At 36.6% G+C, this 22,401-nt stretch overlaps 2 protein-coding genes across 2 annotated transcripts; both read right to left on the reverse strand.

Annotated features, from left to right (window-relative positions):
• Positions 1–372: 372 nt before the first annotated feature.
• Positions 373–1,331, reverse strand: LOC509830 (olfactory receptor 13F1). Its single transcript, XM_059889330.1, is given in 2 exon segments — positions 373–1,265; positions 1,268–1,331. Coding segments are annotated over 2 exon segments (957 nt in total).
• Positions 1,332–14,517: 13,186 nt separating this feature from the next.
• OR13C4 (olfactory receptor family 13 subfamily C member 4) lies at positions 14,518–15,865 on the reverse strand. The gene is given in 2 exon segments (XM_010808213.3): positions 14,518–15,802; positions 15,804–15,865. Coding segments are annotated over 2 exon segments (1,056 nt in total). The 3' UTR covers positions 14,518–14,808.
• Between the last annotated feature and the right edge of the window lie 6,536 nt (positions 15,866–22,401).

The raw sequence follows: 22,401 nt of genomic DNA on the forward strand, positions 1-22,401 counted from the left end.
ACCTACTTTGGAAAAGAATCTGAAAAAGAATACACACACATATAACTGAATTATTTTGTTATAGACTTGAAACAACATTAATCAATGTATTTCAATTTTTAAAAATTTTAGAAAGAAATAAAAGTATCACTAAGCCAACAAAAATAATTATATTTAACCCTATAAACCCAGATAAAAATTAAAATTTGTTATCATGAGACTATTTAAGATCAGACAAACTTATGTATGATACATTGATATTACTTAGACTTTCAGTGACTAGTCAGAGAAGAGACTTAGAAAATTGCACATCTCATTTAAAAATGAGTGTCTACCCCAATTATCTCCTGATATATAGAGAGAGCACTAAATATCCCTTAATATTTATAGATACTATGTGCTACTAGAGACTGAAAGAGCACAGAGAGAGTTCCTAACCAGCAATTTTTTCACAGCCACTTTCACTTCTCTGTTCCGTAAACTATAAATGATAGGATTCAACATGGGGGTTAAGCCAGCATATGCCAAGGCTATAAATTTATCTATTTCCTGTGAATCCATAGTTGATGGCTTCAAGTACATGGAGAGAGCTGTCCCATAGAATAAAACCACTACACTCAGGTGGGCTGCACATGTTGGAAAAGCTTTGCTTCGACCATCCAATGAGCTGATTCTTAGGACGCTAGAGAGGATGAATGCATAAGAAATACAAATGAGGAGCATTGGCATAGGAAGAAGAAGTACAGTGATCACCAGCATGATTAACTGCACCTTGGAAGTGTCTACACAAGCCAGTTTCAGGACGGCCAGAATCTCACAAGTGAAATGATTGATGACACCACTTCCACACAGTGACAGCTGCAACACAGACACAGTTTCTACCAGGGCAGTGAAGGAGCCTGTCACCCATGAGCCAGCTGCAATCCGAACACAAATCTTCTTGTTCATGATGATGGGGTATCTCAGGGGGTTGCAGATGGCTACATATCGGTCATATGCCATCACAGACAGGAACACACACTCAGTGGAGCCCATGGCCAGGGAGAAGTACATCTGAGCAGCACACCCTGAGAATGAGATGGTGTTTCTCCCTGAAATAAAATTTGCCAGCATTGGAGTCAGGGCAGAAGAAGTATACCAGATGTCCAGACATGACAGGTTGCTGAGGAAGAAGTACATGGGTGTGTGTAGGTGAGAATCCAGGACACTAACTGAGATCAGAATACTATTACCCAGTAAGGTGATCACGTACATCAGCAAGCACAGCACAAATATGGTGATTTCAACTTTGGTAAGTGAGTAAATCCCAGGAAAATAAAATTAGAAATGACTATTGCATTTGTCTTGTCCATTTTATTCTTCTTTGTTCATCTGTAATAGTGAATAAAAGTACACATGACCTATGTTTAAAATTTACACTCTACCAATTTTTCAAGGAGTTTTTGTTGGAGGAACTTTAAAGGGAACATCGCCTTCCAATATTACTATTAATATTCACTCATTCATCCAACATGTACTGAATACACTCTAAGGCACTGAGAATCTAGAGTGAGCTTATACAAGTTCTTCTCTCAGGCAAATCAAAATCAAATAAAAGACACACTCAAGTAAATTAAAAGTTACAATAACATGATATACATATGCCCTAATATACTAGGCAAACACAGAGACAAATGCTAACCTATGTCAGGGGTATTGCTTAGTAAGATATTTTGAGATTTGTTTTAATCAAAATATGAACTGGCCTCAGTCATGTTAAAGATCAGAAGAAGTTTCCGGGCAAAGAAATATTTTTTTTTGTGGTTGTAAAAGTTGAAACAGGAAAGGTTTTGGTTGCACTCCAAAAAACAACAGATGGAAATGCCACACACTAAGGAATATAAACAGGAGATCAGCAAGAGTCCACTCACTCTAACACTATGTGATATCTGTCTTCAAGAAGGCAATTTTGACTATGGAATAATCTTGAACCCATCCTTTATTACAAAGGTAAGTAATTCATAATGTAAAGCAAATTATTTACAATATATCTCACAACTGATCACATATGGAAGTATGTTTGAAAACCACCGTCTTTCAAAATAGAGTTCAAACAAATTTAGTCACAAATTACACAAGCCTCACATTCTCATCATTGCCTACTTCTCTGATCTGATCTTCCAACATTCTACTTCTACCTTCTGGTCTAAAACAACCACTCTGTGGGTCCACATTCTTAGCATGCAAATTTATTTTTTATATATTTTAACGTGCAATTATCTACCTGAAGTACCTTTCATTTCTGGCTCTAATCTTAACTTTTTTGAATATTTCAATTAGTTATCAAAACTGTATGCCTTAAATCATAAGTACAGCTTCATTCTTTGTACACAGTTTTGTTGTTCAAGTATATCACACTGCCTATACCCAGATATGCACATCCCTATTGCTGCTGCAGTGGACGCTGAGCTTGTGAAGAGATTGTTCCTCACAATACTAGCAAAGTAATGTCATGTTTAAGATTTTTAATTACACATGGCTGCTTTGAACATGGCAAGTTTTTGATATGTGTTAAGATAAATGCATTTTCACTTTGGTTCTCTGTGTCAACATAGAAGCCTGAAGACCTCTGAACTTGTTATATACATCTGCAAATTTCTTTGATAATTTCTCTGACCTTAAAGAAACCAGTTAAATTAAGAAACAAAATGATTAGCTCTTAGTTTTGAGTATTTGATATATGGTGAGATGTGAAAAAGACAATGATTACTTGTGCTCTTAGAAGACGAAGAAATACTTTCCAAAAGGTCATCTTCTGTAAGGAATTAGAGCACTATCCTCAGAGTGTGAGATTTTAGGCTCTGAAATCAACCATGCTATTTACTGGCATGCAAAATTTAGCAAATCACTTGACCTTTTTGAAACGTCATTTTACCAGCTCTCTGGTGGCTCAGCAGTAAAGAATCTGCAAGTGATGCAAAAACACAAGTTTGATTCATGGGAGAAGAAGAAAGCCTGGAGGAGTGTATGGCAACCCCCACCAGTATGCTTGTCAAGAAAATGCCATGGACAGAGGAGCCTCACGGGCTATGGTCCATAGTGTCACAAAGAGTTGGACACAACTGAAGGGTAATAGCTTCTATCTTGTGCAGATTAAATGCTTTAGATTAACGTGCTTTAAATTCTCCCTCCATAACCCCAAAACCATGATCGCTTTAATGTTTCACAGAATCACAATAGTGGTTTATGATTTCATGTTCTCCCTGCTTTCCTGAAGCATAATTGCCTCTGTGCTGCTACAGTGCTGGCCCACATTGACTCAGATTTTTAAAACATAGCAAATTTTTCAAAATTTATTAAAATTTCAACCTCCAATCCATGTATGAAAATGAAACACTTTACCAATTATTTCCAGAAAGGCAAAAGTTAGACACATCTGGTCTCTAACATCCACTTTGATCAGCAAATACCTCCACTCCACTGAGGGTTTCTCTATTGGGTTTTCCCCACCCAGCACTCAGTTTTCTTTTTCTGGCTCTGGGCCCTCGTGTTGCCTCTCCCTTTACCTGCTCTTCTGCCTACTTTTAGAAATAAAACAATGAAGTCTTCTCTTTTTCTCATCCACATGGAGTCCCACTCATTCCCTCATTCTTATCTTATATTTTTGTCAGGGTCTCACCCACTCCAAGTCACTTTATATTTTCTCTTTCTCTAAAATGATTTCTGATTACAATGCTAAGATAATTAAACTTTTTTCAACAAATCCCTCTCTTTTCTAAATGTCAGAGCCAGAATAGACTCTAAATTCCTAACCCAACCTTATCATTTTAAAATTGACAGATAATTCAGGGACCTATAATATATGTAAATCCTATAATAAACCATAATGAAAAAGAATATGTGGATATATTTGACTGAATCACTTTGCCATACACTAGACACTGACACATATTGTAAATCAACTATACATCAATAAAAAATTTTAAATGCAAAAAAATAGTTGACCTATACTTGAGGGAGTTCAATGGCTTGTCTAGGCAAATGAGAAACTCTGGAACACATAGTCAAAAGTTTTATCCCACCTTCAAAACTCATTTCTTCATCTCAATATTTTTCCTACCAACTAGTGTTTCTTTTTAAAGTAAGTATCTTTATTCTGGTTTCCTGGCATAGCTAAGACCTATTAATAAATTTTGTAAATCTGAGATTACAGAAGGAGATGGCTAATATCTATTCCCATTTACCTCAGCCCACGGCATGCACATCTTCACTTTTGGTTAAAGTGTGCTTCAATATTTAAATTTGATCTTCAGCAAAGTCTTTCTTGAGAGTCCAGTGTAGTGCTCAAAAGAGTAAAAGATTCTAAAACTTGCAATTTTGATAGTATTCTATGAAAACTGTATTAAAGTGGGTTGTGCAGAGGTATTTTTACTCAGATTATAATAGAAAAGGACATGGATGTTCCTAGTTTGCAAAAAATCAACCCAAATCTTGCCTGACTCACTGTGTCAACATACATAGCTCATGTTAATTAAAAACTGTTTAATAATTTCTTAAGAGAAATAAAGATATGAAGATTTGTTCTGCCCAAATCAGCCCCTATGATTTTCTCCAAAATCTTTCAAAGGGCAATCCCTAGAACTTCACTACTGAAGTCTCCTACTGCTTTTAGGGACCTTCCAACTCCCTTAACAATTTAACTTTGTTATTCTGAATCCTAAAGAAGTTAAGAAGTTTCCATTTCTCCTGGGGGGTGTAATTCTCCAAGTTCAATTAAGAAATTCAGGGCCAAAAAAAAAAACAATAGTAAAATTTTTGTAATTATTTCAAGGCACTTGGCTAAGTAAAAAGCCTGATTCTTGAGAAATATCTGTGCAAGCAGAACTAGAGGGGACTATTTGCCTATTCCATTCCTCTGCAGATGGCCCTTGGACTATATAGCAAATATTCCAATTAATAGAACTGTAGAGATGCCATCCCAGATAGACTCTGAGCTTATAATGTGACACATTCATTTTCAGCAATCTCTACAGTTATCTCAGTTATCAGAGTAATAGAAGATAAAACATTCTTATTCCACTTTTAAATGGCCACAAGGTGAGATTTGGGCTCTAGATTGTTTTCTTGGGCTCTACTTCTTTGAGGAAAATTGTCTGTTATTTACTTTCACTATATTTATTTGTATTATTGGTTTTCTAAAATTTTACAAAGAGATTCTTAAATGTGGCTTTCTTTTTATTTACCCTTCTTAACATTATAGATCTTCTTGAGTTTAAGGCTTGATGTCTTTCATAAGTTTGAGAAAATCATTCAGTATTAGCCAATTTTTTCTACCCCATTTCCCCTTTTTCCTCTCCCCCTGAGTGCTCAGCTATACATACTAGTCTTTTCCAACATGACCCATATAAGCTCTTACAGTCCTTTCTGTATTTTCCATTCTTTTTTTCTCCATACATCAGTCTGGATATTTCTACTGAATAACCTTTCAATTTCCTAAGCCTTTCTTCAACTTTGTCTAAGTTGTGGTAGTCCATCTCTAGTTCCTCATTCTGGCTGTATTTTTCAGGTCCATAACATCTACTTGATGTTTTAATATAACATCAAATGCTTTACTGAACTCATCATCTTGTAATGTATGTAAAGGTACATGTTAACACTGGTTATTTTCAAATATGTCTGGTAACTTCTATATTTGGATCATCCTGAGAGACTTTTAATCATCTGTTTTCATCTTTTGATCTTATATCTTATCAGTTATCATACATAAAAAACATATAATCTCTGGATGACATTTTATTTATACAAAGAGAATTTCCTTTATCCTTTGATACAAGCCTAGATTGAGAAAGACTGCTTTAATCCAAAGAGTCACTGAGACATGTTAGAGATGGATTTCAGGTTTTGTAGAACTTGGCCAAAAATCTGTTTCACCTGCTATTTTAGATTTATCCCTCTAGGTTCCAAACTGAGAACCTGGAGTTTGTATAAGGGAGATTTCCCTTTCAAGAGTCAGTGGACTTCAATTTTTATCTCATACCCACTGTGCAACTGATAAAACCTAAGCGAAAGCAAAGTTGCTGAGTTGTGTCCGACTCTGCGACTCCATGGACTGTAGCCTACCAGGCTTCTCAGTAAAACCTAACCTAACATATTTAACCTCCTTTTGCTCAACTGCCAGCACTCTCACTCTGGGCAGCCTAAAAATTAGCAAGCGCTTCATGTGGTAAATGAATTATACTGTTGAGATCATTTAACCTCCTTAATTCAGAAACTTGGCCTCCCTTCAGTTCAGAATAGAATGTCTTGGTAGGTTTAACTCTCCTTAGAACCTTAGCTCCCATATCCTGACTCATTCAGAAGCAATCTAATTTGTTAAAAAATAATTATACTTGTCTAGGTTTCTCACAACTTTTCTTCCAAGGAGCAAGCACCTTTTAATTTCATGGCTGCAGTCACCATCTGCAATGATTTTGCAGCCTAAGAAAATAAAATCTATCACTGTTTCCACTTTTTTCCCATCTATTTGCCATGAAGTGATGGGACCTGATGCCGTGATCTTCATTTTTTGAATACTGAGTTTTAGCCAGCTTTTTCACTCTCGTCTTTCACGTTCATCAGGAAGCTCTTTAGTTTCTCTTTGCTTTCTGCCATTAAAGTGGTAACATCTGCATATCTAAGGTTGTTGATATTTCTACCAGCAATCTTGGTTCCAGCTTTTGATTCATCCAGCCCAGCATCTAACATGATGTACTCTGCATATAAGTTAAATAAACAGGATGATAATATACAGTCTTGGCTATTGCAAATAGTGCCACTATGTACATTGGGGTGACATATCTTTTTGAATTAGTGTTTTTGTGTTTTTTGAATGTATATCCAGGAGTAGAATTGCTAGGTCATATGGTAGTTCTATTTTTAGTTTTTTGAGAAATTTCCATATTGTCTTCCACAGTGGCTGCACAAATTTATATTCCCTCCAACAGTGTACAAGGGTTCCCTTTTCTCTACATTCTTATCAACATTTGTTATTTATGTTCTTTTTGATGGTAGCCATTCTGACATGTGGGAGGTGATATCTCATTATGATTTTGATTTGAATTTCCCTCATAATTACCTATGTTGAGCATCTCTTCATGTACCTGTTGGCCATCTGCATTTCCTCTCTTGAAGAATATCTACTCAGTTCTTCCACTTATTTTTAAATCAGGTTGTTTTCTTTTTTGAGGTTGAGCTGTATGATTCATCTATATATATTGGATATTAATCCTTTATCAGTAACCCTGAAGAAGCTGAAGTTGAATGTTTCTATGAAAACCCACAAGACCTTTTAGAACTAACACCCCAAAAAATTGCCCTTTTCATTATAGGGGACTGGAATGCAAAAGTAAGAAGTCAAGAAACACCTGGAGTCACAGGCAAATTTGGCCTTGGAATACGGAATGAAGCAGGGCAAAGACTAATAGAGTTTTGCTAAGAAAATGCACTGGTCATAGCAAACACCCTCTTCCAACAACAAAAGAGAAGACTCTACACATGGCCATCACCGGATGGTCAACACCGAAATCAGATTGATTATTTTCTTTGCAGCCAAAGATGGAGAAGCTCTATACAGTCAACAAAAACAAGACCAGGAGCTGACTGTGGCTCAAATCATGAACTCCTTATTGCCAAATTCAGACTGAAATTGCAGAAAGTAGGGAAAAACCACTAGACCATTCAGGTATGACCTAAATCAAATCCCTTATGATTATGCAGTGGAAGTGAGAAATAGATTTAAGGGACTAGATCTGATAGACAGATTGCCTGATGAACTACGGACTGAGGTTCGTGACACTGTACAGGAGACAGGGACCAAGCTCATCCCCATGGAAAAGAAATGCAAAAAAGCAAAATGGCTGTCTGGGGAGGCCTTACAAATAGCTGTGAAAAGAATAGAAGTGAAAAGCGAAGGAGAAAAAGAAAGATATAAGCATCGGAATGCAGAGTTCCAAAGAATAGCAAGAAGAGATAAGAAAGCTTTCCTCAGCGATCAATGCAAAGAAATAGAGGAAAACAACAGAATGGGAAAGACTAGAGCTCTCTTCAAGAAAATTAGAGATGCCAAGGGAACATTTCATGCAAAGATGGGCTCGATAAAGGACAGAAATGGTATGGACCTAACAGAAGCAGAAGATATTAAGAAGAGGTGGCAAGAATACACAGAAGAACTGTACAAAAAAGATCTTCATGACCAGATAATCATGATGGTGTGATCACTCACCTAGAGCCAGACATCCTGGAATGTGCAGTCAAGTGGGCCTTAGAAAGCATCACTATGAACAAAGCTAGTGGAGGTGATGGAATTCAGGTTGAGCTATTTCAAATCCTGAAAGATGATGCTGTGAAAGTGCTGCACTCAATATGCCAGCAAATTTGGAAAACTCAGCAGTGGCCACAGGACTGGAAAAGGTCAGTTTTTATTCCAATCCCAAAGAAAGGCAATGCCAAAGAATGCTCCATCTACCACACAATTGCACTCATCTCATGCTAGTAAAGTAATGCTCAAAATTCTCCAAGCCAGGCTTCAGCCATACATGAACCGTGAAGTTCCAGTTGTTCAAGTTGGTTTTAGAAAAGGCAGAGGAACCAGAGACCAAATTGCTAACATCTGCTGGATCATGGAAAAAACAAGAGAGTTCCAGAAAAAATCTATTTCTGCTTTATTGACTATGCCAAAGCCTTTGACTGTGTGGATCACAATAAACTGTGGGAAATTCTCAAAGAGATGGGAATACCAGACCACCTGACCTGCCTCTTGAGAAATCTGTATGCAGGTCAGGAAGCAACAGTTAGAACTGGACATGGAACAACAAACTGGTTCCAAATAGGAAAATGAGTTCGTCAAGGCTGTATATTGTTACCCTGCTTATTTAACTTATATGCAGAGTACATCATGAGAAACTCTGGGCTGGAAGAAGCACAAACTGGAATCAAGAGTGCCGGGAGAAATGTCAATAACCTCAGATATGCAGATGACACCGCCCTTATAGCAGAAAGTGAAGAGGAACTAAAGTGCCTCTTGATGAAGGTGAAAGAGGAGAGTGAAAAAGTTGGCTTAAAGCTCAACATTCAGAAAACGAAGATCATGGCATCTGGTCCCATCACTTCATGGGAAATAGATGAGGAAACAGTGTCAGATTTATTTTTGGGAGGCTCAAAATCACTGCAGATGGCGACTGCAGCCATGAAATTAAAAGACACTTACTCCTTGGAAGGAAAGTTATGACCAACCTAGATAGCATATTGAAAAGCAGAGACATTACTTTGCCAACAAAGGTCCGTCTAGTCAAGGCTATGGTTTTTCCTGTGGTCATGTATGGATGTGAGAGTTGAACTGTGAAGAAAGCTGAATGCCGAAGAATTGATGCTTTTGAACTGTGGTTTTGGAGAGGACTCTTGCGAGTCCCTTGGACTGCAAGGAGATCCAAACAGTCCATTCTGAAGGAGATCAGATAACGTTAGAGAGAAAGTCAGAGAAATTGAGAGAGAGCAGGTATGGAGAGGGAGAAACAGAGTTTAAGGAATTGGCTTATGTGATTGTTGGGATGTGTAAGTCTAAAATCTGCAAGGAAGGCTAGCAGGCTGGAAATTCCAGCAAGAGTCAGTGTTGCAATCTGATATTTGAAGACAGTCTGGAGGTAGAATTCTTTCCATTTCTGAGGACCTCAGTCTTTTCTCTTAAGGCTAACTGACTGGATGAAGTCTACCCCCATTACAAAGAATAATCTGTTCTCCGTGTGCATATGCTCAGTCACTCAGTTATGTCTAATTCTTTGTGACCCCGTAGACTGCTGCCCACCAGGTTCCTCTGTTCATGTAACTTGACAGGCAAGAATACTAGATTAAGTCGCCATTTCCTACTCTCGGGTATCTTCCAACCCAGGGATTGAAAACGCATCTAAATCTGTTCTACTCAAAGTCTACTGTTTTAACTGTCAATCACATCTAAAAACTACCTCACAGCAACATCTAAACTAATGCTTGACCAAATAAGAGTATAGCATAACTCAAAACTGACACACAAAATTAACCATCACTGAGTAGCAACAGGGAGTTTCCTGATAGTTAGAGAAAAGGTATATATTTCAATTATGGTGGTGGTTACAAGAATCTACATATAAGATAAAAGTGTATAGAACTACACACAGACACATACGAATATGTGGGAAAATGGTAAAAACTTAATATGTTTTGCAGTGTAGCTAAGAGTATTGAACTAATATCAATTTTGTGGTTGTGATATTATAAAACTAACATTAATATCTTATTGTAATAAGGTATCACAATTAGGGGAAGTGAAGTGAACTATACATGATACTCTACATACTATTTTTACAATTTTCTATGAGTCTACAATAATCACCAAATAAAAATTTGAAATTCATATAATTGTCAGGGGCCATGAAGAATTATGCAGGTCAGGAAGCAACAGTTAGAACTGGACATTAAACAACATACTGGTTCCAAATAGGAAAAGTACATCAAGGCTGTATATTGTCACATATAAATTGTATATTTAACTGTATAAGTTAAGTATATTATTTAACTTCTATGCAGAGTACATCATGAGAAATGCTGGGCTTGAAGAAGCACAAGCTGGAATCAAGATTGCCAGGAGAAATATCAATAACCTCAGATATGCAGATGACACCACCCTTATGGCAGAAAGTGAAGAGGAACTAAAAAGCCTCTTGATGAAAGTGAAAGAGGAGAGGGAAAAAGATGGCTTAAAGCTCAAGATTCAGAAAACAAAGATCATGGCATCTGGTCCCATCACTTCATGGGAAATAGATGGGGAAACTGTGGAAACAGTGTCAGACTTTATTTTTCTGGGCTCCAAAATCACTGCAGATGGTGACTGCAGCCATGGAATTAAAAGACGCTTACTCCTTGGAAGGAAAGTTATGACCAACCTAGATAGCATATTCAAAAGCAGAGACATTACTTTGCCAGCAAAGGTCCGCCTAGTCAAGGCTATGGTTTTTCCTGTGGTCATATATGGATGTGAGAGTAGGACTGTGAAGAAAGCTGAGCGCCGAAGAATTGATGCTTTTGAACTGTGGTGTTGGAGAAGACTCTTGAGAGTCCGTTGGACTGCAAGGAGATCCAACCAGTCCATTCTGAAGGAGATCAGTCCTGGGTGTTCTTTAGAAGGAATGATGCTAAAGCTGAAACTCCAGTGCTTTGGCCACCTCATGCAAAGTGTTGACTCATTGGAAAAAGCTCTGATGCTGGGAGGGATTGGGGGCAGGAGGAGAAGGGGACGACAGAGGATGAGATGGCTGGATGGCATCACCGACTCATAGAACGTGAGTTTGAATGAACTCCGGGAGTTGGTGATGGACAGGGAGGCCTGGCGTGCTGCAATTCATGGGGTCACAAAGAGTTGGACACGACTGAGTGACTGAACTGAATTGAACTGAACTGATAAAGAATTATATATTTTTTTAAATTTTTCAACAATTTAAAAATCATTCCTAGCTCATAGACCACACAAACATAGGTGGTAAGCCAAGGCTCAGGGTCAGTGTTTAGCTGACTGCTAAATTAAAAAGTATTTTTTCTTCATGTCAACAGTTATATTCAGTTTATGGTAAAAACTGAATGAAATATTTAGGGGTTAAGAGTCATAGTATATGTACCTCACTCTCAAACAGTTCTCTGTATATGTATTTATACTCTTACATATATGCTGCTGCTGCTAAGTCGCTTCAGTCGTGTCCGACTCTGTGCGACCCCATAGACGGCAGCCCACCAGGTACATATACATATATAAATATATGAAGAAATGATAAGGCAAATGTGGTAAGATGTAATATCTGTAGATTCTCAGTGAAAGCTCAAAGAAAATTCTCTCTGTGATTTTTGAAACTTTTCTATAAGTCTGAAGTATTTCAAAATACAAAATTATTTACACTCACATATGTATCCAATATTTACTTAAAAACCTGGAGAAAGGAACTGAGTGGGTTTAGATACCAATGTAACAATTAACTAACAGTTCTTTAAACTGAGTGATTAGTGCATGAAGTTCCATTACATAGCTTTATTTTTATTATTTGAAGATTTTCAAAATTCAAAGTTTATAATCTATGTATACACACACATGCACACACAAGCCAGAGCTGCAAACATTTGAGGAAACATTTACAGTGACATTGACAGCAGGTAATATGATTTGGGGGGGAGGGCATATAATTTAAAAAGAGAAAATAAAAAATCATATCACCTGCTATAGTCATTTGTCTAGATTTTATTCTATGAAACCTAATGAGTTGGATACACATTAATTTTTTTTTCAAAATAGCAATTTCAAGTGCATATGGTGCATCAAAATAAATCAACCTTAAAACGATTAATTTTATGCCTCCAAGTTAATAACACAAATAATAAAAATGTTAATGGTGGTCACCTGTAGGAGGTATCAACATTGCTAACAATATTTTCCCTATTGTCTTCCATTTTAAAAAAATTTATAAAATATCTATTATTTTGTCACAAAAAGAGTGCGTGTATGTTAAGTCACTTCAATCATGTCCGACTCTTTGCGACCCTGTGGACTGCCAGAATCCTTGCCAGGATTCTCCAGGCAAGAATACATGAGTGAGGTACCATGCCTTCTTCCAGGGATATCACAAGACAATAAACATACAATCTTTCTGAGACTTCTCAGTTTCTTGGGAGGGAAGATTAGTTTTAAAACTGTTAATTTTTCAGGCATTCATCAACATAAGCCAAACTTGTCAAAATTGAAGCAACATAGCACCAACTTTTGATATGGCAATGGAAAGAATAATTTTAATCAATTGTTATAAATAAAGCATTCAGTTTGATATAAAAATGCATTTGAGATGCTAGCACCCTTTGCTTTGTGGGGGAAAAAATAAGATGCTAAGGAATTGCCTGAGACAACAGAAGCAGGACCATGTACATACAGACATGTGTTAAAACCTTGGTGGCATAGGTCAAAGTTTTCAAAGAATCAAACCTGCAACAGACTGAAATATAGGGCTCATCCCAGTGATTACACTTCACCTACAAAGCTTGCTACATACCTGTCTAAATAGAACCAAAAGCAGCACCCATTGTGATACATGCCAGAGGAGAAGAATCCACAGTTATAAGTTTGCTAGAGTGACAACCCTCCAACCCAGAGGGGACAGAAGACAGGCAGCAGGATTTCAGTGACCAGATCACACACATCAAAAATATGGATTTACCTAAGGACATAGATTGGCATGGAGTACAGCTCTCAGTTAGGAGGTCTGGGGTCATACTATGGTTCTGATCCCAATAAGAAAGAAAAAACTTAGGTAGTATCATAAGCCTGAAACCAACTGTCACAAAAGACTGATGGTGTGGACCAATGACATGCTGTGCTCAGCTATGGCAAAAGAATCTACAGAAAGTAAAAAAAAAGGAAAGAACAACCAACTCAAAACCTGTAATAGGTTTATTGAGAAATTTCATCTCACTGGGATATAAAATGAAATGAATTTCTCTTCCCAGTCACAAATTTCAGTCTTTCACAGCTGAAAAAAGTATTTCAGGCAAACTAAAAGGTTTCTGGTTATTTTCAGCCCTAAGATACCCATCCTACAGCCCTCTGGTAGTGTAGCTGCCCTCCTAGACTACAGCCTAGAGAGAAAAGGCTCAGCAATCCTCCATTCATCAAGCCAGATGTCAGTTCTTTGCAGGCAGCCAAAACCTCAACAGGTTTTGCAGAATCACCTTACTTGGGTTGGATAAGAACAGTCTTCCCATTCTTTCATAGGAACAGTAGTGAAACACCTCTCACCATTAACTGAGCACTTCTTATGTTATAAAAGTCTTCTTTGATTCTATCTTCTCTTTTCTTGAAGTTCACATTATATAATGTAGATAAGAAGAGTGGTGGTTGATACTAATAGGAAGACAAAGGGAAGATGTCTGCCTCTAACAACTGATAGCTTAAAAAAATTTTTTTAAGTGCAAGTTGGTGCCATTCATCTTAAATTTGGAGTCTCTACTTCAATTCTTAAATTCTAAGTCAAAGAAAAAGTCAAGTTCAACGTCCTCTACAAAGGAAATTACTATGAACTGACACTATGCTGGGTGCTTTGTACAACTTACTGAATCTTTATAATAAAACTGAGAGCAATGTTTAATTACTCCCTTTCATTCAAATAAGGGAGCAGCATTGTAGAAAAAAATGAATAACATTCCCAACATTAAGTGATTTGTGATGGAGCAGAATTTATATTCCTTACTCGCTATTTTCAAAGAGTGTGTGTGATATTTTCCACTGTATCTCCAATACTTTGGCAAACTGATGTGAAGAGCTGACTCATTGGAAAACACCCTGGTGCTGGGAGACATTGAGGGCAGGAGAAGGGGGCAACAGAGGATGAGACGATTGGATGGCATCACCGATTCAGTGGACGTGAGTTTGAGCAAACTCCGAGCAAACTCCAGGAGACAGTGAAGGACAGCAGGAAGCCTGGTGTGCTGCAGTCCATGGGGTTAGTCAGACATGACCTAGTGACTGAACAACAACATCTACACAGTACACCAAAAAAAAAAAAAAAAAATTCATTTCAGATATCACCAGGGATAAGGTTCTAAAGTAATTAACTGTCTTTCTGAAATGTGGATCAGAACCTATTGAAATCTGAGTTTATAGCAGACTACTGAACCCAGGGATTGTAGCTAAGCTGAGCTAGTGAAGACAAAGAATGAAAATCTCTAGGCATAACTTTGGTTTCCCCAAAGAAGGTCATCAATGATCCCCTACTAATGCCATGTCTTGTCTTGACACACTAAAACCACATTTCACTTTGATCTTAATTGGTTAACAGATTTCTGACTCAGTAAATATTTCACAGCAGCTTTTACATCCTTGTTTCTCAAGCTATAGATTATAGGATTTAGCATTGGGGTCACCACCCCATAAAACATGGAAAAAAGCCCTTCTCTAGCTTGCAAATTGTCTTGTCCAAGGAGGTCTTGAGACTTGGGTTTGGCATACATGAAGAAAATGGTACCATAAAATATGATCACCACAGTCAGATGTGCTGAGCAGGTAGAAAAGGCCTTGCGTCTCCCTGTGGCTGAGTTCATTCTCAAGATGGTATAGAGGATAAGCATATAGGAGAAAAAAATGCCCAGAAGGGGTAGAACCAAGAAAGCCATATTTGACACTGCTAAAGTAACAACATTGAGGGATATATCAGCACAAGCTAACTTGAGAACAGCCAGTATTTCACATAAGAAATGATTGATAATATTATTCTCACAGAAAGGCAATTGCATAGCAAGAGATGTTTGCACAATTGAGTTGATTCCACCAGAGAGCCATGAAACAGAAGCCATCAGGACATACACCACCTTGCTCATGATGACAGGGTATCTCAGAGGGTTACAGATGGCCACATAGCGGTCAAAAGCCATCATGCCAAGGAGGAAACACTCTGTTGACCCCATTGCAAATCCTAAGAACATCTGCATTGCACATCCAGAGAAGGAAATGTTCCTTTTTTTTGAGATTAAGCTCACCAAAGTTGAGGGAACAGAGGAGGATGTATAGCAGATATCCAGAAAAGAGAGGTTTCCCAGAAAGAAGTACATGGGGGTGTGAAGACGGGAATCAAATATGCTTGCTATGATCAGAACACTGTTGCCAATTAGAATCACTAGATACATAACTAGAATTACAGCAAAGAAAATAATCTCAAGTTTTGGGTAACCAGAGAGTCCCAGAAGAATGAATTCATTCACAAATGTCTTATTTATTCTATCCATGTTCCAGCTTTCAGGATGTCAGAAAAGTACCAATATAAAATATTTTCACTGCCAAGTAACAAATATAACAAATTTCTTGAATAGACATTATTCTAGGGTGAAATAGTGTGTTTTCTTCAAAACTCTGTCATTCAGTTATCTTCAAGAATGTCTTTGCCAAAAACACAGTGATATTGAGAAATTGAGAATTTCAGTGCCCTGTGTCTAATGTTTGAAGTGGCTTCTTTGGTATCTCAGCTGGTAAAGAATCCACCTGCAATGAAGGAAACACGGGTTCGATCCTTGGGTTTTGAAGATCCCCTGGAGGAAGGCATGGCAACCCACTCCAGTATCTACCTAGGATCAGAAGCAAATTCAGAAGCGACCTTCCCCACTGTTGAAGACACTGTAAATTGAGTTTTATGAAAGCCCTAGAATATTTCAGATGATAAATCTGACTTCATGAAATCAGTTTCAGTGAGAGAGTGGTGGGGAAGGCAAAAGACCACAAAGACTGGAATTTTGATCCAGTATTTTACAGAAATGTTGAAAATCTTAAAGCAAGTGTGATTTTATGCAGACTTGTTTGTCTGCCTGACACCTTAGTTCTCTATTCAGTCTGCTAAATTGTGTATTTCTATAGGGCAGACATTTGATTGTAGTAAACTGAATCATATACACAGCAATTTAACATTTATTCAAACATCAAGTTTGTTGTTGATCTTGTAGTCTCAGTCTGCTCTTACTATTTTATTACTTCCCATTACAAGACTAGTGTGTAAACTAGTTCTGCAAGAATACAATGGAGATCTCTGAAGAAAAACAGTCTCTCCATTTGCTTCATTCCATGACATCAGAATTATTCTTGATAATTTATGTATTTAAGTGAACCTGAGAAAACAGTAATAATGCTTAAATATCTAACTGTATATATGTGTGTAGCACTTTATTAAAAAAATCAATCTTCTCATTACCTTTATTTTCTTTCAAATGTGAAATACAGAATGTGGCCAAAGTAATCCAGCCTATAAGTAAACAGTGGAGCTTGAAGCACAGATATTTACCTGTGAAGTCTAGAATTCTGTGGACTACAACACCAAAAGTTATTATATCAAGTTTTCCCACCAAGTACTACCCAGAATTTTGGGCCTTGGTGGATTAATGAAGAATCAGTTATTTCAGTCTTTGCTAAATTCTTCATATGTATATAAACTTCCTGGATATTTTGTTAAAATGTAGATTTTCTTTTGCCAAGGCTGATTGATGCAGGGCCTGTGACTCTGCATTTCTACTACACTCCCAAAGTGTGCCAAATAATAAATCACAGCTGTATTTGGTCCTAATAATTAATTAGAGGCTGCACTGCCTCATGCTGTTCATATTTTAAGTCAATATTTAATGAGAATTTTAATTACAGAATGAAAGGGTATATTTTCATTTTATTCAAGACTTACCCTTACACTGATAAGTTATTTCTACCTCCTAGAAGAACATGTTAATTTCTTCTTAGTATTTATGTCAGCATTCTGAACTAAGGTCAAGTTCAACAAACAATGTGAGATTCCACAGATCTGAAAGACTAAATATTTGTCATGCAATAGTTGTAATTATTCCCCATTCCCAAAGCAATTTAAAGTTGGAATGAGAGATCTGTTGAATGGAGAAACTTCTGGTGCATTAGGGACATTGTCCCACAGACACAATTAAGAACGATGTCAAGACTATAATGTGGCTGAACTAAAGCTCAAAAATGAAATAACATTCTCCCACCTGTGTAACTTTTTGAAATAGGGGCAAATGTTCACCAAACTAACTTTATGAAATGTGAGAGCTTTTTAGTTTAAAATTTATTTACAAAGCAAAGTTAATCTAAATTAAGTTCCTAATTGGAACAACCAAAATGATAGACTTGAAAATGATCTAGATATTAGGAATGAAATAAAATAGACATTTTCTGTGAATTAATTGCATTGCCACTTTTTTTTTAACTTACTTTCATTTTTTTAGATAAGTTCATTGCATCCAGGATATCAATACCAACCTATTTTGAAACTAAAAAAAATAAACATAAGGAATAAAATAAATAAAGTTATAGGATAAAAGTGATTTCATATATTCAAGGCCAGAAAGAAAATTTAAAAGTCCAGAATGGATAGTTTGGGTCATGAATTTATTCAGATAGCACATTGTTGAATTAGAGTGACTCAGAAAGTCTATTAAGCTACATTGTATAATAGATCAGAGCTTTTTCATCAGCATACACCTTATATTGCTCTATGATTTTATATGTGCTTTTCTTTGTCCATTTCTTTTTAAACTTTTGTCTATTTAACTATAAGTTAATCATGCTCCTCTGTATTTTTAATTTCTACTCCTCTGCACATTAATTTCCTCAATCCTTAAAAAGTCACCTATCTTCTCCTATAATAATTGATTCTACTAATATTTCCTTCCCAACTCAAAACTATGGTTTTGATTTGTCCCAAAATATGCACATGCTCTTGTAAAATATGTATTTAAATTTGTATATAAACTTCATTGTGCTAGAAATCACAACACTGCTTAGTTTTTCAACGATTTCAGCGATCTATTTATATTTCTATATGGATGTCTCGGAGAAGACAATGGCACCCCACTCCAGTACTCTTGCCTGGAAAATCCTATGGATGGAGGAGCCTGGTAGGCTGCGGTCCATGGGGTCGCTAGGCGTTGGACACGACTGAGCGACTTCACTTTCACTTTTCACTGTCATGCATTGGAGAAGGAAATGGCAACCCACTCCAGTGTTCTCGCCTGGAGAATCCCAGGGATGGGGCAGCCTGGTGGGCTGCCGTCTCTGGGGTTGCACAGAGTTGAACACGACTGAAGCAACTTAGCAGCAGCAGCAGCATGGGCGTCTAGTTTATTTGCTCCTCATTTGTGTTATTAATAACTGTTCCATAATGAATACTCACGTGATATTAACAGAACCATTCCTCTGATGATGGATGTCAAAGTTGCTGTCAAACTGCTTTTGCCACAAACAATACAAGGATGAACATCCTCACGCTTATCCCATTATAGACCTGGTCAAGAGCTTATCTGAGACATCTTCCCAGGACTGGATCATTGGGTCCTGCCCAATTTTAATATAGCCAGAGAGTTTTCCAGTATATCAATGTACCTGCATGTATGCTAAGTCCCTTCAGTCTTGTCTGACACTGGTGACCGCATGGACTGTAGCCTGCCAGGCTCCTCTGTTCATTTTCCAGGCAAGAATATTGGAGTGACTTGACATTTCCTTCTCCAGGGGATCTTCCTGACCCAGGGATCAAACCCAGGTCTCCTGCATTGCAGGCAGATTCTTTACCATCTTAGCCACTAGGGAAGCCCATATAATGTACACTCCCATCAGGATTCTACCTCCCCACATGTTTGCCAACATTTGATATTTCCTTTCCAAGAAAATAAATATTTTATGACTATTTTAATGAAAAATTTTCTGATTTGGAGCATTACTGAGCACTGTTCAGATTTTCTTAATGTTAGAATCTCTCAATGTCAGCCATTTAGGAAAACCCTTCAGTGAGTCACTGATTCGTATCCTTTGATCAATTTTCTATTAGTTTAAGACTTCATGTTTTGTTTTGTTTTTTTAGCTTGAAACTTCTGTTTCTTTTTTTTTTTTTAACTTTATTTTATGTTTTAATTTTTTTTCTTCTAAGTGTCCAAGATTTTCTATATTGTTTCATTAAATAATATTTTTACAGGCAAATTGTTAATATATCTGGTCTGCAATTACATAAATGATAATCCAAGGATCAGAGTTTTTTTCATATATGAAAACATTTTCCTAACATGGCCTACTAAGCTATCCCCATTGCTTTAGGGTAACAGCTTTATGATATGCCAAATATAAACATGTGTCTATATCTGAGATCTCTTTTCTTTTCTATTGGACTATTTAAATGACCCTGAAACATTATCAGAATATTTAAATTACTGTGGCTTTGTTGTGTGCTTCAAATATGGATTTTCCCCTTACTTTTCTTTTATAAAACTATGTGAAAGTTGTATAAAATTATTCCATCCTATAAATTTTAGAACAGGTAATAATATTCATCAAAATAATTCATTTAATATTTTGAATGCATTTAATTGAATGTATAGACTAATTTGGGGGAAAATGGCAGCCTTATGTTTTTATCCCATCTATCTATTAATGTATTTTACTTTTTGAATTACTCATATTTTGTTATGCTGTTTATTTTAAATTTAAATGGTTTCTATAAAGGTCCTGTACATGCTCAGTTAGGATAAAACTCAGATGTTTTATAATTTGTTACTTTTATTATATTTATTTCTATTATATATGCTGATTATTTATTGCTAATGTAAAGAGAACTATTTTTCCATTTATCTTATATCCAAACTTCTTACTAATTTTTAAAATGAGGTCTTAAAATTTTTTAAATCTCTTTTTTTTTTTTTACTTCTGTCTTTTTCTGGTCTTAAGATTTTGACCAGGACTACCAAGCTAATATCAAATATTAGCTGTGAGAGTAGGCATCCTTACATTAATACCAATCTTAATGAGAATATAGAAGCTGTTTGGATTAATTACTAGTGAATAGGACTTTCCTAACCCACTCCAGTGTTCTTGCCTGGAGAATCCCAGGGATGGGGGAGCCTGGTGGGCTGCCGTCTATGGGGTCACAGAGTCGGACATGACTGAAGTGACTTAGCAGCAGCAGCAGTACTTTCCTATAGACTTTTGGAATACAGTTTCCTTTCAAGATTAGGAAATTACCTGCTCTTTATGAACTTCAAATATTTTATATAATAATTATTATTAATGATCTTTACCAAATTTACTCCCTGCATATATTGAAATAGTTGCTTTTGATTTTCTTTACTGATATCATGATTACTGGTGACATTTACCAAATTTTTAAGGAAGGATAACACATATGTTATATGATAATAGTCCTCACTCCCTTGGATTGCTATGAATACAGAAATTACATGTGTATCTGGCATAAAGTAATCAATATATTAATTACTATTTTATAATTGTTGTATGAAAATTATTTAAAATGCCGATTATTAACATTAATTGTTATTTATTCCATTGGTAGTTTTCAAACTATGCCCCTTGGAATTCTATAAAAACCAAATTGAAGGAGCAAGAGTAAATAAGATACTAAAGGGACACTGCTTCTTCCTTCCTTTCAGACCAGTGTAACTTCAACCACAGAAACTCTTTTTTGTTTGTTTTGTATGTTTTGCTTCTTATAAATTTTATTTGTGAAAAAATGAGTTACATGTCACTAATTTAGTTAAATGTATGGATTTTGAATAATATATTTTTATACATGTATATATAATAATAATAAACTTACCTTTAATTTGTTCATTTATTTACTATTTGTGTCCACCAACACATAATGTTCTCTTTCATGGTAAGAACTTGTTTATTACCCTACAATATCTTGAAGACCTACACTAGAATATGAAATGTCACAGAAGCTCAAAATACTTTTAGTAAATAAATGAACCACATCATATATAAACATAGAAATGCATACCTGTCATATCTGAAGTAGCAGTAGCTCTTCAAGAAGATATCTGACTCAATATTGTATAAGTGAACTACATTGGCATTTTTTCATTTGAACTCCATTCATAAATTACTACTTTTTATTTTGATGTAATATATATCATAATTTAGAAAAGTGGTTTTATTATTAGTTACCATAACTTGTTTGGATTTTTTACATAATGGGGTTAGTTGAAAGAGTCCCCTAGACAGTCATTCAGTCAGTTCAGTCGCTCAGTCGAGTCTGACTCTTTGCGATCCCATGAATTGCAGCACGCGAGGCCTCCCTGTCCATCACCAACTCACGGAGTTCACTCACGTCCATCAAGTTAGTGATGCCATCCAGCCATCTCATCCTCTGTCATCCCCTTCTCCTCCTGCCCCCAATCCCTCCCAGCATCAGAGTCTTTTCCAATGAGTCAATTCTTCGCATGAGGTGGCCAAAGTACTGGAGTTTCAGCTTCAGCATCATTCCTTCCAAAGAACACCCAGGACTGATCTCCTTCACAATGGACTGGTTGAATCTCCTTGCAGTCCAAGGGACTCTCAAGAGTCTTCTCCAACACCACAGTTTAAAAGCATCAATTCTTCGGTGCTTAGTTTTCTTCACAGTCCAACTCTCACATCCATACATGACCACTGGAAAAATCATAGCCTTGACTAGACGGAGCTTTGTTGGCAAAGTAATGTCTCTGTTTTTCAATATGTTATCTAGGTTGGTCATATCTTTCCTTCCAAGGAGTAAACGTCTTTTAATTTCATGGCTGCAGTCACCATCTGCAATGATTTTGGAGCCCCCAAAAATAAAGTCTGACACTGTTTCCCCATCTATTTGCCATGAAGTGATGGGACCAGATGCCATGATCTTAGTTTTCTGAATGTTGAGCTTTAAGCCAAATTTTTCACTCTCCTCTTTCACCTTCATCAAGAGGCTTTTTAGTTCCTCTTCACTTTCTGCCATAAGGGTGGTGTCATCTGCATATCTGAGGTTATTGATATTTGTCCTGGCAATCTTGATTTCAACTTGTGCTTCTTCCAGCCCAGTATTTCTCATGATGCACTCTGCA

The sequence above is a fragment of the Bos taurus genome, chromosome 8 (genome assembly GCF_002263795.3).
Source record: "Bos taurus isolate L1 Dominette 01449 registration number 42190680 breed Hereford chromosome 8, ARS-UCD2.0, whole genome shotgun sequence".
Taxonomy (NCBI): Eukaryota; Metazoa; Chordata; class Mammalia; order Artiodactyla; family Bovidae; genus Bos; species Bos taurus.